The sequence below is a fragment of the Bos mutus genome, chromosome 7, assembly GCF_027580195.1.
Source record: "Bos mutus isolate GX-2022 chromosome 7, NWIPB_WYAK_1.1, whole genome shotgun sequence".
In the NCBI taxonomy this organism is placed as follows: domain Eukaryota; kingdom Metazoa; phylum Chordata; class Mammalia; order Artiodactyla; family Bovidae; genus Bos; species Bos mutus.
In genome coordinates this window covers 58,458,973-58,476,755 of record NC_091623.1, presented here as the reverse complement: position 1 = coordinate 58,476,755, position 17,783 = coordinate 58,458,973, and the positions used below count along the sequence as shown (strand labels likewise).

Sequence of the window (17,783 nt, the reverse complement as noted above, 5' to 3'; positions counted from 1 at the left end):
TCAAGGGATGATTTTACCACATTTTTCCCCCAAAATGGAAACACTTTATTGAATCAGTCAATGATGTATTTAGAATATATTGCAGGAAAGCATTTTAAAACAATCTTTTCAAAGCTTCTGCCCTAAAGAGGGTCAGAACATAATTTGCCACATGTGTAATGAACAAAAGACTTGTATCCAGGATTTATAAAGAATTTCTATGAATCAAAAAAAGAAATGACAAACGAAGAGAAAAATATGGGCAAAAGGCTTGAGCAGGCACTCCCAAATAGAGGGTGGGGGGAAAGGCTGATCAATACATAAAAAGTGCAAGAAAGGTTGTCCACCTCAGTAAGAAAATGAAAACAAAAATGATACACATTATAGAGGGTTATTCACCAGCATAGCGACAAAGCCTGGATGGTAGCAGTAGAACTTGAGGGTGGGAACCCCCTGGCAGCTTCGGGAACTTCCAGACATAGCTGGTGGTGTTTTTTCAGCTGCTTTAGAATGTATATCTTTCCACCAGCAATTCCACTCATGCACATTTGCACTGACCCAGGTTCCAGAATGTTCTCAGCAGCATTATTCTTAATAGCTCCAAGCTGGAAGCAAGCCAACTCAAATGGCCATTAACAGGAGGATGGATAAATCAAGTGCAAAAGTTTTGATCCAACAGAATGTCACAGCAGTGAAAAGGCATGAGACAGGGTTACCTGTATGGATCATACAAACATAGGCATGGAATCAGAAGGCGATGGCACCCCACTCCAGTACTCTCACCTGGAAAATCCCACGGATGGAGGAACCTGGTGGGCTGCAGCCCATGGCGTCGCGAAGAGTCGGACACGACTGAGCGACTTCCCTTTCACTTTTCACTTTCATGCATTGAAGAAGGAAATGGCAACCCACTCCAGCATTCTTGCCTGGAGAATCCCAGGGACGGGGGAGCCTGGTGGGCTGCCGTCTATGGGGTCACACAGAGTCGGACACGACTGAAGAGACTTAGCAAAAGACAGAAAAGAACACATAGCATGATTCTATTCTTTAAAAAAACAAAATCCAGAATCAGGGGAATTCCCTGGTGGTCCTGTGGTTAGGACTCTGCACCACTGTGGAGAACAAGGCTTTGATCCCTGGTTGGGGAACTAAGATCCCACAAGGCGCGCAACATGGAAAAAAAAAAAAAAATCTGGCAAAAATAAACTACAGTCGACCCCTGTATCTGTGGGTCCCTCATCCGCAGATTTAACCAACCGTGGATGGATTGTGTTTACCTTCTAGGTTAACTGAATCTTCGGCTGTGGAACTGGCAGATGTAAAACTCTCACATACAGAGGCCCCCACTATGGGACTTGAGCACCCTGGGATTTTGTTATTTGTGGCAGATCCTAGAACCAATCCCCCTGCTGATACCATATTGCTTAAGGATATATGCACAGATGGTAATGGTACAAAGATAAAAAGGGAAAGCATCATCTCAAAAGTCAGGAAACCCAGCTCCCAGATTTCCAAGTATAACATCGTTCTCCAACCCAAGGAATTAGGGCTCCTTGGCGAAATGGCTGAGCCTAGGCCAGGCAGGGAAGATGCTAGATGAGCCTGGAGCATCTTAGAGAGCCCCATCCAACCAATGGGGGCGATCAAAGGGAATGATTTATTGGTCTTGCACGGGGTCAGGCGGCATCTCACCATCTTCTGTTGCCCACAGTGAACTTTCAGCATGTTACCACGGAGTCCTCGACCCTGTGGCCCTTCAGGACAACTACAGCTACATCATTGAGAGGTGAGCCCCGCCCCCCAACACACAGTCACACGCGTGCGCTCACACCCATGACCATTTGGTGTGCATGTGCCAAAGGCCAATTAATTTTTAATTAATTAAATTTTTGGCCATTTGGAGCAGCATGCAGGATCTTAGTTCCCCGATCAAGGATCAAATCCGTGCCCCTGCAGTGGAAGCTCAGTCTTTATCTCTGGACCACCAGGGAAGTCCTAAGAATCATTCTTAAATCATAATGGAAAAGAAAAAAAAATTTAAAGAAAAGAGAAAAAGAATCATTTAAAATTGATACCATGCCAATTGTTATCTGGCCAGCAAGGAATCCGAGGGGGTGAGGAGACAGGCAGGGGATGGGGCCAGGCCTGTGGGAGAACCAGTGTGATGTGTCAGAGTCCCTGGCCCAGGTCTGCCCAGGCTCTGCTGCCTGCTGAGCCAGCCTCAGACCCCTCCCCAGCCTGCCACCAGCTCGTGGAGCCCAGCCACTTGCTCGCCCCAACTAGTGGAGTTGGTCAGACAGTTAGCCAAGGCGGGGAATGGGGGTGGCTGGCCATGGTGAACCCTCTATGCAGGGTGGCACAGAGAGCCGATTCCACACTGGTGCACACTGCCCATCCCCCTGGCATAGGAGGATACTGGTGTGTCTTATATGACCTGGCTCTCCCTACTGCAATACAAGCCAAGAGTCCATCCCCCATCCAAAGTCTCAAAGCTGAAGTCAAAACTGGTGCTGCCAGGGCTTCCCTTGTTGCTCAGTGTTAAAGAAACTGCTTGCTAACGTAGGAGACACAGATTCGATCCCTGATCCCGGAAGATCCCACATGCCTCGGAGCAACTAAGCCCATGCGCCACAGCTGCTGAGCCTGTGCTCTGGAGTCCAGGAACCACAACTACTGAGCCCACGTGCCATAAGTCCTGAAGCCCGTGTGCTAGAGCCTGTGCTTCACAATAAGAGAATTCTCACCGCAGTGAGAAGCCCGTGCACCGCAACTAGAGAGTAGCCCCCGCTCGCTGCACCTAGAGGAGCCCAAGCAGCAACAAAGACCCAGCACAGTCAATAATAATAATCAAACCTCCCCCTCCCCACACACAAAAAAGCTATTAACAAACTGATGTTCCTGGGCTTACTGACCAATGAGGCTGCAGCCAGACCTCCTGGGTGCACGAGAGTGTATGAATCAAGGTCTCCAGAGAGAGAGAAGCCACAGGATGTGTGTGTGAGATAGACACACAGAGCAAGATAGAGACACACACAGAGTGACTGCCAGAGATTCACTTTAAGGACTTGGTTCCCTGACTGTGGAGGTTCGGGGGAGGCTGAGGGGCTGGCAGCTCTGGCACAAGTTGCTGTTCTAGTTCAAGGCCATCCACAGGCAGACTTCCTCCTCACTGGGGGAGGCCCTTCTTTGTTCCACTCAGGCCCTCCGGCTGTACCCACATTAGGGCAAGCACTGCTTTCTCAGCCCCAGAGAACAAGCTCACAGAAACATCCCGAAATGCATCTGCCCACAATCAAGTGCCACAGCAAAGCTCAGAGGACCTAGAAGGTCAACCACCACCCACGGGGGCATCCCAGGGGTCATGTTGACAATGGCTGTGAGTCCCCTGCTCAGACACCCCTCCACGGCCGTGGCCCACCCCATCTGCAGAGAGGAAGCAGGGCGGTGGGTGGCTGGACATCTGGGCGCCTGGGGGAGCTCACCCATGTCTCTGTCCTGTTTCCCACAGGAAAGCCTATGACCCCAACTTCCAGGGGCAGCAGGCCAAGAAAGACCTGGAGGTGCATTACCCCTATGAGAAGCTGGGCTGCCCCCTCCTCGCCTACTATGACATCCCGTGGAAGCCAGTGGTGGAGCTGTGAGACACCCCCCCCCGACCCCCCCAATCCCCCACTATCCTCCCCACCCCTCTACCCAGGCTGCATCCTCACCCTTTTTTCCTCCGCAGCTCCCACCTTTGATACCTTTCCCTTTCCCTGTCTTAACTCGGTGGCTTTAACAAAACACACCAGGGACTGGACTGGCTTGTGGGCGTGGTAGTGGGGGCACACACGGGCACTGACTTTCTCACAGTCCTAGAGGCTGGAAGTCCAAGATCAAGGTGTCTTGCGGTGTCTCAACCTCTTCCCATGGCACCAGGGCCTACCCTTAGGACTTTGCTCCATCTCGATCGCCTCATTAAAGCTTCCAATTCCAAATATAGTCACATTTTGGGGGGTTAGGACTTCACATAGGAATTTGGGGGGGCACCTTTTAGGTGCACTCACTCTGGTCCCTTCCATGGATTCTGTCTTCTTTGATCTGATCCTACCCCCAACCTGCCCCCACTTAGGATCATTGAACTAAATTGTTGACAACTGAATGATGGAAGTTGGTGATGGACAGGGAGGCCTGGCGTGCTGCGGTTCATGGGGTCGCAGAGAGTCGGACACGACTGAGCGACTGAACTGAACTGAATGATGGTGGGACCCTCAAACACGTGGAAACATTTAGGTTCATTAGAGCATCTCCGGAGGGACTTCTTTGGTGGTCCAGGGGTTAAGACTCCATACTTCCAGCACTTCCACTGCACAGGCTTGGGTTTGATCCCTGGGTCCGGAAGATCTCCTGGAGGAGGGCATGGCAGCCCACTCCAGGATTCTTGCCTGGAGAATTCCATGGATAGAGGAGCCTGGCGGGCTACAGAACATAGGTTCGCAAAAAGTTGGACATGATTGAGGCGATTAACACTCAACTTTCCCATCAGAGGAGGGTGTAAGCCCCAGCCTGGCAGGAGACAAATGTGCATTCAAAAATAAGAATTGGGGGCGGGGGGGGCATGGGGCTTGGCTGCACAGCTTGCAGGATCTTAGTTCCCCAACCAGGACTCAAACCTGGGTCCCCAGCAGTAGAAGCTCAGAGCCCTGACCACTGGACCATCAGGGAATTCTCTCAAAATTAAGGATTTAGAACAACTCTAATTCATCACCCTAGAATATCTGCAGGTGCCAGAATTAAATCGACACCCGCTCTCCCACCTTACCCTCACCCGGTCAGTGCCCGCTGTCCCTACCTGCCACTGGGAATCAGGGTTGAATGTCCCAGAGGCGTCAGCTTTGGGGTGGTGGTGGGAGAAGGCGTCCGCCCCCAGACGAGATGGTTTCACCAGCCCGGCATAGCTGGGCCCCCTGGCCTCCCACAGCCTCGCCTGTACGTGCCTTGTCCCAGGTGGCGCGAAGGCAAGTTCCAGGAGGTGGTGGAGGCCGAGTATGTCCTGCTGGAGATGAACGGGCTGTTCACCTACACGTACTCCCTGACGGCCGGCACGGCAGGCTGCAGTGCCCAGCCACAGAACTGGACCACCATCACCAAGATGGCTGGCGACACAGCGCCCTTCTCCTGGGACCGTGAGGTAAGGCCTGCGCTCTTGAATAGTCCCAGGGCAGGCCTGGGAAGGCGACTTCCGGTCCTGCGCAGTGTGTGCTGGGAGCCGGCTCGACCTGTTCAGGCTGCTGCTAACCGAACACCAGAGACCCCAGGGGCTTTTAAGAGCAGCATCGGTTTCTCACGGATCTTGGAGGTTGAAGTTCAACATCAAGGCGCCAGCAGATTTGGGGTCTGGTTCATGGGTGACGCCTCCTGTGTCCTCACAGAGCAGAAGGGGTGGGGAAGCTCTTCCAGATGCGTTTGCGCCCAGGAACGTGTTCAGTCCTGTCCAACTCTGCAACCACGTGGACTGTGGCCACGCTGCCGCCCGCCTCCCGCCCCGCCCCGCCCCGCCCCGCCCCACCCCCACCCCCCACCCCCAGGGCTCCTCTGGGCCTGGGATTCTCCGGAAAAGAATACTGGAGTGGGTTGCCATTTCCTGCTCCAGGCCCAGGTCCCTTTATAAGGACACAGAACAACTGACTGGTTCAAAATTGGGAAAGGAGTACGACAAGGCTGTATATTGTCACCCCACCTATTTAACTTAAATGCAGAGTACATCATATGAAATGTCAGGCTGGATGAATCACAAACTGGAACCAAAATTGCTGGGAGAAATATCAACAATGTCAGATAGGCAGATGATACCACTCTGATGGCAGAAAGTGAAGAGAAACTAAAGAGCCTCTTGATGAGGGTGAAAGAGGAGAGTAAAAAAGCTGGCTTGAAACTCAGCATTCAAAACACTAAGATCATGGCATCCGGTCCCATCACTTCATGGCAAATAGAAGGGGAAGAAGTGAAAGCAGTGACAGATCTTATTTTCTTGGGCTCCAAAATCACTAAGACAGTGATTGCAGTGGTGAAATTAAAAAGACACTTGCTCACTGGAAGTAAAGCTGTGACAAACTTAGTGTATTAAAAAGCAGAGACATAACTTTGCCGACAAAGGTCAGTATAGTCAAAGCTATGGTCTTTCCAGTAGTCATGTACAAATGTGACATTTGGACCATATGGAAGGCTGAGGGCCAAAGAATTAGTGCTTTCGAACTGTGGTGTTGAAGAAGACTTTTGAGAGTCCCTTGGACAGCAAGGAGATCAAACCAGTCAATCCCAAAGGAAATGAACCCTGAATATTCATTGGAAGGACTGTTGCTGAAGCTCCAATCCTTTGGCCACCTGATGCGAAGAGCCAACTCATTGGAAAAGACCCTGATGCTGGGAAAGATTGAAGGCAAAAGGAGAAGGAGGTGACAGAGGCTGAGATGGTTAGACAGCATCACCACTCAATGGACATGCATTTGAGCAAAGTCCGGAAGATAATGAAGGACAGAGGAACCTGGCTTGCTGCAGTCCATGGGGTTCCAAAGAATGGGACACGACTTAGTGACTGAACGACAAAATCTCCTTCAGGAGTACTCCACCACTATGACCTGCTGCCTCCCAAAGGCCCCGCCTCCTAATTCATCACCTTTGGGAGTACAGTTCAACAGATGACCTCTAGTTGGTTGACACAACATTTAGTCCCTGAATAGCTGGGGTGTTGGATGCTGGTAATGTAAGATGCACAAACCCTTTGGGAACCTCTACCAAGGGAATGACCAGACGATCAGAGATGTCAGGACCAAGGCGTTCATGGAGCACACTGCTGATGACGTACAAAACTCTGAAACCATCCAAATGCCTATTATGTAAGGGGCTGATTATATTTACGGTTCTGCTCAGCGATTGTTTCTATTACGCGCGTTGGTACACGACTGACAAAGAGGGCTCTGGTGATAATGAAAGGAACACGTCGATTTGGTCCTGGTGCAGAAGGGGAGCTTCTGCACCCCTAGGGGAGCTTCCTAGTTTCCAGCGCCATCCGCCTCTCAACACCAAGGGCGCGAACACAGTGCAATGCTGCCACGTCACCAGCAGGGCGCGCGCGCTACCCGCATCCGAAGCCGGTTCCCGCACCGACCCCGGGCTCCTTAAATTTTTATTTGTTTTCAGAGCCAGCAGCCTCACCCTTCCTCACTCCCCATTCCGTCCAGTGAGTTTGAGAATTTATTTGGTTGGTGACATTGGGTGTTTTTTTTTTTAATCTTTCACATAACCTATAATGAATTTTTTTTTTAATGTAAAAAGTACAACTCACAACTTGGGCGTTTTGTGCCTTCCAGATGTTACCCAAGCACCACCTGTCTGACCATTTCTTTAAAAAGTACAAGCCACACACATGTAACTTTATTGTTTTCTGACTGTGCTGGTGTTTACATTTTTTATTAGCCGTTTCATTCAAAGTGGCACACATTCCTTTAAGAGACTGTCCAGTTGCTTTTTTCCCATCAGCCCTGGTGGGCGATTTTGTAGAACCCCGAGGGTTTTTCTATCAAGATACAGCGGCAATGCCTGCATTTCCAGCATGATCATTAGATGGGCAGTTATGTAGCTACTTAGCCAAACCATGGGGTGCAGCTAGCTATAAAAAATAACAATAATAATGAGTCTTTAGGCTAAGCAGCTGTCCTCCTTATTAAATTTCACATAGTTTTTATGTGATCCAGCTTTTTTTTTTTCCCTTTTACTCTCAAAAGATTTTTTAAATTTTTTCTTAATTGTTAGGCACTTCCCCGGTGGTCCAGTGGTTAAGATTACAAGCTCCCAATGCAGGGGGCTGGGGTTCAATCCCTGGTCATGTCACCAGATCCTTCATACCTTAGTGGAGTGGGTTGCCATGCCGTCCTGCAGGGAATCTTCCCCACCCAGGGATCAACCCGTGTCTCTAGGGTCTCCTGCATTGGCAGCTGGGTTCTTTACCACTAGCGCCACCTGGGAAGCCCCAACTAACAGCTGCTGCTGCTAAGTCGCTTCAGTCATGTCCGACTCTGTGCAACCCCACAGACGGCAGCCCGCCAGGCTCCCCATCCCTGGGATTCTCCAGGCAGGAACACCAGAGTGGGTTGCCATTTCCTTCTCCAATGCATGAAAGTGAAAAGTGAAAGTGAAGTCACTCAGTCGTGTCCAACTCTTAGCGAGCCCATGGACTGCAGCCCACCAGGCTCCTCCATCCATGGGATTTTCCAGGCAAGAGTACTGGAGTGGGGTGCCATCGCCTTCTCTGCCAACTAACAGCAGGCACAGCCAAATAAATTTTTAAAATAATTTAAAAATTTTGTTTTAACTGTGGTCAAACACACATGGACAGAGGAGCCAGGTGGGCTGCAGTCCATGGGGTTGCAAAGAGTCGGATACGACTGAGCGACTAACACTTACTTATACATAACATAAAATTGACCATTTTAAATATTTTTAAGTGCACAGCTCAGTGGCATTAAGCGCATTCACATTGTCCTGCAACCATCCCCACCATCATCTCCAGAACTTTCTCTTCTTCCCAAACTGAAACTCTGTCCCCATGAAACACTGACTCCTGTCCCCTCCCCCTGGCACCTGACCCTCACTATCTCCTGTCTCTAAGGATCTGACTCCTCTAGGGGGTCTCACATGGGTGGGATCAGATGGTATTTGACCTTGTGTGTCTGGCTTATTTCACTGAGCATCACGTCCTCACAGTTCATCCATGTTGTAGAGGATGTCAGAAACTCCTACAATACTCTATTAGTGTGTATGAGCCGCACTTTGTTTATCCATCATCTGTCCATAGACATTTGGTTTGCTTCCACCTTTTGGCTATTGTGAATGGTGCTGCTGTGAACTCAGGAGTGCAAGTATCTCTTTGAGACCTTGCTTTAGTTCTCTGGTGTCAATTCTTACAAAAGAAATAATCCCTTTATAGGGGCCTTACCCTCAGGACCTCATCAAATCTCTTTCCAATGCCCCACCTCCAAATACTATCCCACTAGGGGATGGTGCATCAACATGAATGGGGTTGGGGATTCACACATTCAGTGCATGGGCTTCTCATCACAGTGGCGCCTTTTGTTACAGAACATGGGTTCTAGGGCACATGGACTTCAGTGGTTGCCACGTGCGGGTTTAGTTGTTCTGCCCGTGCGTCCCACGGCTACTAAACCTGTGCTCTAAAGCCCAGGAGCTGCAACTACTGAGCCCACGAGCTAGACCTACTGAAGCCTGTGTGCTCTAGAGCCCAAGTTTCACAACAAGAGAGGCCGCTACAATGAGAAGCCCTTGTACCGCAATTAAAGAGTAGCCCCTGCTCTCCTAAACTAGAGAAAAGCCCAAGGGGCAACGAAGACCCAGCATAGCCAAAAATTAATAGATAAACAAATTAATTTTTTAAAAGACCTCATCTCCAAATACGGACACTGCCCAAGGCCCTGAGGGTTAGGACTTCCCCATATGATTTGGGGAGGAATTCGACCCAGCTCATAACAAACACCAAGAGCACATGTATCAGACTCACCCCCAGACTCAGAGCTGCAAGGGACCCTGGGGAGAGGAGTTACTATGCCTGCAGCCCACCTCAAGCTTGGGCAGACCAGGAAGGAGGAGGGCTGGAAGACGGATCCACACTCACAAATTGGCTGGCCTGCCCAGCGGGCACCTGGCCCTAGATTCACAGCCACAGATGCTGGCGGATGGCAGTGTGCCATGGGGTGTGTCGGAGGGCTCCCACAGTCCTCCCCAACCCCCAGGGCCAGCGAGCACACCTTTGTCCTCCTCCCCAGAATTACATGAGCTGCCATGACCCCAACTACCATGAACCCTTGAGATGGCCTGACGTCCCATATCAGATCTTGGGAGGCCAAACAGAGAACAAGGTTGTTTTCGACCAAAGAAATGGCATCTACATCTTCTTCATTTCTATCGTGGATCCATCCTACAGGTGAGTGGATGAGGGGAGTCGCTGTGCACCGGGGGCCTCTGGGGAGACAGCTGGCGCTTCCAGGGCAGGTCCCACACGTGTGTGGGGCCCACTTTCTGCCACCCTTAGGCAGGTCCTGGATAAACCTGAATCCCCCAACAGCTCAGACCATCCCCGGGAAGAGTGATACTTTAAGTCGTGGATGGCATTTGTTCAACTGGCTAAGTAAATCTTTATTCAGAGACCACGGCAGGCCCTAAGGGGAATAACAATGCCCAGCAGCACCCCTGTCCCTACCCTGTGGAATCAGAGTCACCCCCATGGCTATGTCTCACTGGTGGGCACAGACAGGCTCCCAAGCACTAACCCTCAGATATTCAGGGAGTCTGCAAGCCGGCGGACTTCCCACTGGTAACTTGAAATCAGCACTGGCCAGAGTATTAATGCCACGGAAACTGACACAGGTTATGGGCCTGGCCTCCCAGGCACCCCACCTCTACCCTAAGAGCTGAGTATTATTAATATTCACCACTGTGCTGGATCAAATCGTGAGCATCTCCCACTGGGAGGGGGAACGTGGGTGGCATTCTTTCCCCCATCACATTTCCCCTCCAGATGGACACAAAAGCCACCCTCAAAAGCTTGGGGGGACCCTGCCTTCCCTAGGGGCCCCAGACCAGACCACCTCTGGGACGTCAGGGGTGGAAGGCTGGGGAAACCCTGGGGGCACCCAGTGGGGGGAAGGGGCCTGCCTGGGAGCCTCAGCCCCTCCCCTCCCCCCACCTGCCTCCTGCAGTTTCCCTGGCTACTCGCCCCCTGGGTCCCCTTTCCTGGGTGCCCTTCCCTCCATCCTGCTACCCCCACTTCAGGGATGCTGTGGCCCCCGTCACACCCCCTCTGTGTGATGAACAGTTTCTTGGTCTCTTCTGCCCCACCCCCAAGATAGCCTGGGCATGGAGGGGAGACCCCTTGTCCCAAGAGCAGGGGACCACAGGGGCCCTGGGGAAAAATGACCTCTGCAAAATACAAAGAGGATGACAGATCAGAGGAGAGAGAAGTGGGTATGAATGGAACTCAGTGTCCCGAGTAACCATTCCAGGCCCAGCTGTCATTCCTGTGGGTTTTAAAATCTTTGCTGGGGAATTCCCTGGCAGTCCAGTGGTTAGGGTTCCTTGCTTTCACGGCGGAGGGCCCGGGTTCAATCCCTGGTTGGAGAATTAAGATCCCACGAGCTGAGCAGAGCTGCCAAAACAAAAAAGCTTGCTGGGGTGAAGGGCGGGGCCCCTGAAGGCGGTGCCCCACAGACTCCACCCACCCACCCCTCGCAGCTACTGTCGCCTGGAGACCACCTTCAGCGTCTACGTCTACGGGGCCTTCCCACTGTCCATCTTCCCGCCGGAGATCACCATTGTCCTGCTCACGGCGGCCACCTTGCTGTCCGTTTGGCTGGCTTACATGATCCCCCAGCTGCTGCACACCGAGCAGGGCCTCGAGGGGAACGGCTTCTGGGTCAGACTGTACCAAAGATGCAGGAAGTCTTGTGCATGTCTCTGGGGCAGGTGCTGAGCACCTGTGGAGGGTGGGAATGCCAGGGAGAGGGCAGAGTTGTTGTAAAGGGTTTATGAAAATAGCTAGTGGCAGCATGTATCACTCGCGTTTTGTGGTTTTTCTATACCCATCAGCCTCCCTGGACATCCTGGCATCAGAGTCCCTCTTAACTATAGCACCTACATGTGTAAGGATATAAGGATAAGGAGGACAGCCCAAGTCCTAGTGAACAGGAGCTTGGTGGGGACTTCCTGCTGGTCCAGTGGTTGGGACTTCACGCTGCAGGGGTTTGATCCCTGGTTTGGGAACTAAGATCCCACAAGCCATTCAGCATGGCAAAAAAAAAAAAAAAAACTAGTGAACAGGAGCTTGGAGAAATGAGCTCACCCAGGCATGTGGTGCGCTCATCTGCAAGCCCCTGAGATATATCAGACACATGATAAGTTCTGTTAGAGAAGGATGAGACCCGAGAGTCCATCTCTGTTGATAAACCCTGACGTATATACAAATGAACACACGTAGACTTGTGGGATGTCCATGAATAAGATTTGGAAGCATAGTACATACTTTATATGTACATGGGTTAGGCATACATACAGGTACAGATGGTGTGCATATATATATGCAGAGAGATGTACACACATGTATATAGCATGGGTAAGGCATACACATCAGAGAAGGCAATGGCACCCCACTCCAGTACTCTTGCCTGGAAAATCCCATGGATGGAGGAGCCTCGTAGGCTGCAGTCCATGGGGTCGCAAAGAGTCAGACACGACTGAGCGACTTCACTTTCAGTTTTCACTTCTATGCATTGGAGAAGGAAATGGCAACCCACTCCAGTGTTTTTGCCTGGAGAATCCCAGGGACAGGGGAGCCTGGTTGGCTGCCGTCTATGGGGTTGCACAGAGTTGGACACAACTGAACGACTTAGCAGTAGCAGCAGCAGCAAGGCATTCACATACATGTGTGTAGATAATGTGCATGTGTGTGCATGCATATTGTATATGTGTGGATATTGTGTGGATATTGCACACGTGTGTGATATATATCTGCAATATACATACATGTGTGTACATGTATGATACACATTCATGTAAACACATGCATATATATGTGGGTGATGTGTCACACAAGTGTATGTATAATACAATTACACATGTGTACATGTATGGATAAATACATGTGAACATAGATGTAAATAACACACCTATCTACAAGTACACACATACAAGCATATAAATGTGCACACGTGGATACATATATGGGCATGTATACATGTATATATGCACTGTACACATAGATGTATATGTATGTTGGATCAGTCTGTCCCTCCGTTCAGTGGGCTTCCCTCTCCCACACATCCTTCAAATTCCAGGTGGTGCAGGACACCGTCTCATTCTACTGAAAATTTTCTCTGTAACTTTTTTGATCACTCTTAGGTTAAAAGAACACATCCCATGGTCATTTACTTGCTTTCTGTTTGTTTTGGGCCATGGCTGGAGGCCTGTGGGATCTTATTAACAGTTCCCTGTGGTGTGTGCTGTGCTTAGTTGATCAGTCATGTGTGACTCTCTGCCACCTCATAGACTATAGCCCGCCAGGCTCCTCTGTCCTGGATTCTCCAGGCAAGAATACTGGAGTGGGTTGCCATGCCCTCCTCCAGGGGATCTTCTCAACCCAGGGGTCGACCCCAGGTCCCCCACATTGCAGGCAGATTCTTTACTGTCTGAACCACCAGGGAAGCCCATGAATACTGGAGTGGGTAGCCTATTCTTTCTCCAGGTCATTTTCCTGACCCAGGAATCAAACCGGGATCTCCTGCATTGCAGGTGGATTCTTTACCAGCTGCCCAACCAGGGAAGCCCTAATAGTCACCTGACCAGGGATCAAACCCATGCCCCCTGCAGTGGAAGCTTGGAGTCTTTTTTTTTTTTTTTTCTGAGCTCAGATCAAGTGTAGAAACCTTCATAGTTATATAAAGTTCTGCAGTAAAATCTTCATCATTGGTCAGAACTGATCAGCCTTTCATACAAGCACACCCACAACCAACTCTCACTTACCCACCAATAAGCCCCTTAATTATCCAGTCACCTATACACACACACACACACACACACACACACACACACACACCCCTTCATACCCCTTATTTTAAATTATTCTTTTGCTTCTCAGAACTACAGAGATCATGCATCAGATACACTGGGTGGTCTTCTGATGCTCAGATTTGGTTACTTTCATCACTGATCCACTTCAGTAAGAGCAGATCTCAGAGAAGAAGCTTGGAGTCTTAACCACTCCCAGGGAAGCACCCCCTCCATGCCATGGTCATTTAAATTGCCTAATACGGGGACTTCCCTTGCAGTCCAGTGGTTAGGACTCGGTATTTTCACTGACATGGGCCCAGGTTCAAGCTAGTCATTTTGTCCCACCATCAGGGGCTGAGTTGCTCTGCCCCATCCACCCTCCAGGCCTGATGGGGGGCGGTCATGAGATGGGATGCCATGCTTCACGATCCTCAGTCCACATTAATCTTACAGAAAACCAAGCTCCTCCCCTTGCATCCACCTTGTTTGCCAGGGGCTCCCCGTCACTGGGGGCACTTCATGTGCGTCTCAAAAACACCCGTTAACACGGCTGCAGGGAGGAGGGCCCCAAGGGAGGTGAGGGAAGTGAGCTCCTGGCTTCTCTCGGCCCATGTCCCATTCAGAGGAGAGTCAGTAAGTGCAGGTGCAGACTTAGGGCTGCCCCCGCCTCCCTGAGCCTTGAAACAGGCTTCAGGGAGACGAGCCCTGTAGGCTTGAGATGTGGTGCCAGCACATGGCATCCCCCACCCCGACATCTCCTGGATCCCAGTCAAGCCCCCCAGCTTCCCAGCAGAGTCCAAGAGTGAAAGCCCCTGAGACGCAGCCCTGAACCTGGACCCTTACTCCTGCAGGAGGGAAGCAGGCAGGGCTGGCCCACTCCAGAGGTGTGCTCCATCTCTCCTTGTTTGTTTTCTTGCTAAGTCGTGTCTGACTCTTTTGGAACCCCGTGGACTGTAGCCCGCCACCCTCCTCTGTCCATGGGATTCGCAAGACAAGAATACAGGAGTGGGTTGCCATTTCCGTCTCTAGGGGATCTTGCCGACCCAGGGTCAAATGCTTGTTTTCTGCATTGACAGGTAGATTCTTTACCACTGAGCCACTAGGGAAGCCCCCAACTCTCCTTACCTCCTTGCACGTCACCCCCTTCAGGGTCACCTTGAGTATTTCAGGGGAGGGTATGGACAGCAGCTGCTCCAGACTCTCCAGTGGGAAGGGCTGAAGAGAGCCTGGCCTGGGACCCACAGGGCTGGGAGCCATGTAGATGCAGCGGGAGGAGCCCAGGCAGGAGGGAACAGGTGTGAGAACTGAAATCCCAGGCTCCCTGTGCCTGCCATGCGCAGCTGGGTCCAATGAGGGGACGCAGCCCCCTGCCCATCTTGGAACAGGCACGCCCACCCAGGCCTCGGGCCTCACCTGGGCTGCAGGTGCACTCTGCACGCCCCATCACATGCGGGCCTGTTCTCAGCCACCCGTGTACCAGGCAGGCACCATCTCCTGCATCCCTGCCCAGCCCCCACCCTCAGGCCTCAGGTGCCGCTCCTCCAACCAGCACCTACCTCCACACCCCAGCTGTCTGCATGAACATGGGTGGGGGCCTGCCCCTTCACCATTGGCGACACCTGCCCTGCCAGGTAGGTAGAGGCTGAGCCCAGCCCGCAGGCCTCTCTAAGGCCTTCCCCCCTCCTACCCATAGTGTGCTTCAGAGGGATGGTCGGGGATATGCAGGCCACTCCCTAACTCCCGCATTTGCTGTGTCTCCAGGCCAGTCCCTGCTCATCTCTGGGCAGCCCTGACTTTCCCAAACACAGAAGTGAAATTCTTGCAGTTCCCACCTCTCCAAAGTGCCGGCTGACGTGGATTCTCTATGGCTAGATTTAGAATCCCAAATCTGAATCTAGGGCTCCCCCACTCTGCTCTGTAAGTCCAGCGCCCTCGGGGTTTTGCAGGGCCTCACCCCGTGGCCTGGGGCCCACTGTACAACAGGGAGGATGTGGGGATGGCCCTGATGCCACTGGGCGGACACAGCACTGAGAGGTCAAATCCGCTTTAATGGGGGGTGGCTCCCAGGTCCTGCCGGGGCCCTGAGGAGGCAGCAGTCGTGGGACCCGTGGCCTGCTTGCCCTTGCTGCCCTGCCGCCCCTTCCTGGTGGTGGAACTGCCCGCCTTCCTCTTGCCAGGGGGCTCGGCCCTGGGGGCAGAGGCTGTGGTGTTGGCGGCAGGGGGCCCCGGACGGGGCAGCGGCTCCTCGTCCAGTGCCTTAAAGTTGAAGAAGTAGTCCACGTTGGAGACAGTGTCCAGGATCTCGGGCACGCTGTAGTCGAAGGACAGCAGCTCGTCTGGCAGGTGCAGCGAGCGGATGTCACCAGAGGAGTCGTCACCGCCGCCCCCGCTGTCGGGCAGGGCTGGCCCAGGCCCCAGGGGCTTGCGTGGGGCCCCTTCGGGCTCGGCACTGCCCGGCAGGCAGTCGAAGAGCTTCATTGCATCCTCCAGCAGCACCTTCTCGGGCAGCACGAAGGCCCGGGCCACCTCCGGGGTCCTGGCCTCGCCCGCCCCCAGTGGGGCCACCTCGGCATCGGCTGCCTTGGGTTCAGTGGGGACCGGTGGGTACAGCGGGCTGGGGGGCGGCTCCTTGACTGGGAAGGTCAAGGGCTCCCCGGGCCCGTGCAGTTGGCTCAGGCGGCCCTTGAGGTGGCTATAGGTGCCTGGGGGCAGTGCGGTCTCGGTGGGCAGCGTGATGAGCAGCGGGGGCAGCTTGCTCTCCTTGGGGGGTGGTGGTGGTGGCAGGCCCTCCTTGATCAAGGGCCGGGGCAGCTCCACGAAGGTGGGTGGCCCCCCGTCCCCCATGAAGCCCACGGTCTCGGGCCCCGGCCCCTCAGGCGGGAAGTACGGCAGGAGGTACTGGGGGCCCCCAGGGGGCGGTGGCTGGTAGTGGGGGTATGGTGCGGGCGGTGGGGGTGGCACCGGGGCCTTGAGGTAGTGCTGGGGCTCCAGGAGGTAAGTGCCTGGCGAGGTGGGGGCCCCAGCTGGCCCCCCATCGCCCACGGCCACCAGCTTGTACAGGGATGACTGGCCGAAGTCGGTGGCAGCCCACTCGATTCGGTAGATGCGGGGGTCAAAGAAGCACCCGCAGGGCGCCATCTGGAAACCTGTGGCCAGGAGGGTGGCCCTCAGAGAGATGGTCCTGGGACCTGCCTGGGGGGCACATCAGGGGGACACAGGACACGGACCAACCCTGGGGTCCATTTGGGGGATGAGGACATAGGCTTTGCCTCTGGGGGTTTATCTACCAGTCTGGGGACCCAGGATGTGCTTTGGGGGCTCATCAGGGGGGATGGGGGACTGGAGACACAGACCTGGCTTTGGGGACTGACTGAGGGACAAGAGTCATAGGCCTGCCTTACTGTCAAGGCCCCCTCGAGGGGATGAGGGACACTGGCCTTGCTTTGGAGTGGGAAGCCATCTAGGGTTAGGGGTGGGGACGGGATGGCCCCGCCTACTCCCCAGTCCTCAAGGGTTGGCGGGAGGCCAGTACCTGCTGGAGGGGTTGGGAACACCTCCTTCTCCGGGGTTGGGGGGTGGTACAGGTTGGAGGAACCTGTGGACAAAAGCAGGCAGGCAGGTGGGGTCCTGAGGTTGGCGGACAGAGCCCCAGTCCCTGCCCCCATGGCCACGCCCCCCGCCACCGACTCATACCCACAGCGGACAGAGGCTCTGTGCAGGCGGGAGTGGGCTGGCTGTCCAGCCCATCAGTGGCATCCAGGCCCTGGGGACTGAAGCCTTCTTGGGGAGCTGTGGGTGCGTAGAAGGGTTTGGGGTGCTGCATAGGGAGGCGGGGGCCTGACCCAGGCGGGCCAGGAGGGCAGCAGGTGGGGAGCACAGGTGGCCCACCCAGAGAACAGGCTCAGAGTCCTGTGGAGTTCTGTTTGTCCGGTTACTCCGGGCAGCGGGTTCCAGGCTGTGGCCCGCCCACCAGTCGAGGTTCCGGGTAATGGCGGAGTGGGGAGTGGGCAGGGGTGGACCAGGAAACCAAGGGAGCCAGAGACGGGCATCACAGAGGGTATGGTGGACCTTGGGTGAGGTCTGCTGCCTTCCACCTCTGCCAGCATGGCTTGCCCGTCAGCTCTGAGGCCCCTTCCTCCAAGGCAGCCCACCCTGATCCACACTCAGGTAGGATGAGGCCCCATCTCATGGGCTCTGATGGCTTCTTTGTT

At 53.4% G+C, this 17,783-nt stretch overlaps 2 protein-coding genes and 2 non-coding genes across 14 annotated transcripts in view; 1 reads left to right on the top strand and 3 right to left on the bottom strand.

Annotated features, from left to right (window-relative positions):
• The window catches only part of CATSPERD (cation channel sperm associated auxiliary subunit delta), a 37,697-nt gene extending 26,122 nt beyond the window's left edge, over window positions 1–11,575 (top strand). For 9 of the 11 annotated variants that reach the window (XM_070373859.1, XM_070373860.1, XM_070373856.1 and 6 more), the window contains 3 exons: window positions 1,691–1,765; window positions 3,488–3,616; window positions 4,966–9,784. In XM_070373859.1, the coding sequence (XP_070229960.1) occupies window positions 1,691–1,765; window positions 3,488–3,616; window positions 4,966–5,629 (868 nt within the window). In that variant the 3' untranslated portion in view covers window positions 5,630–9,784. The other 2 variants (XM_070373858.1, XM_014480112.2) reach the window with 1 other exon arrangement.
• A 1,849-nt stretch (window positions 11,576–13,424) lies between these two features.
• On the bottom strand, window positions 13,425–13,494 carry LOC138988698 (small nucleolar RNA U2-30). The gene has a single exon (XR_011464964.1). It is a non-coding gene; the product is annotated as a small nucleolar RNA U2-30 (small nucleolar RNA).
• Window positions 13,495–13,654: 160 nt separating this feature from the next.
• On the bottom strand, window positions 13,655–13,734 carry LOC138988699 (small nucleolar RNA U2-19). The gene has a single exon (XR_011464965.1). It is a non-coding gene; the product is annotated as a small nucleolar RNA U2-19 (small nucleolar RNA).
• Window positions 13,735–15,350: 1,616 nt separating this feature from the next.
• On the bottom strand, window positions 15,351–17,405 carry PRR22 (proline rich 22). Its single transcript, XM_005901727.3, has 3 exons — window positions 17,266–17,405; window positions 17,105–17,167; window positions 15,351–16,718 (listed from the first exon to the last, which is right to left on the bottom strand). Exons 1-3 carry the CDS (start codon window positions 17,393–17,395, stop codon window positions 15,619–15,621), a joined length of 1,293 nt encoding a protein of 430 aa, XP_005901789.2. The 5' UTR covers window positions 17,396–17,405; the 3' UTR covers window positions 15,351–15,618.
• Between the last annotated feature and the right edge of the window lie 378 nt (window positions 17,406–17,783).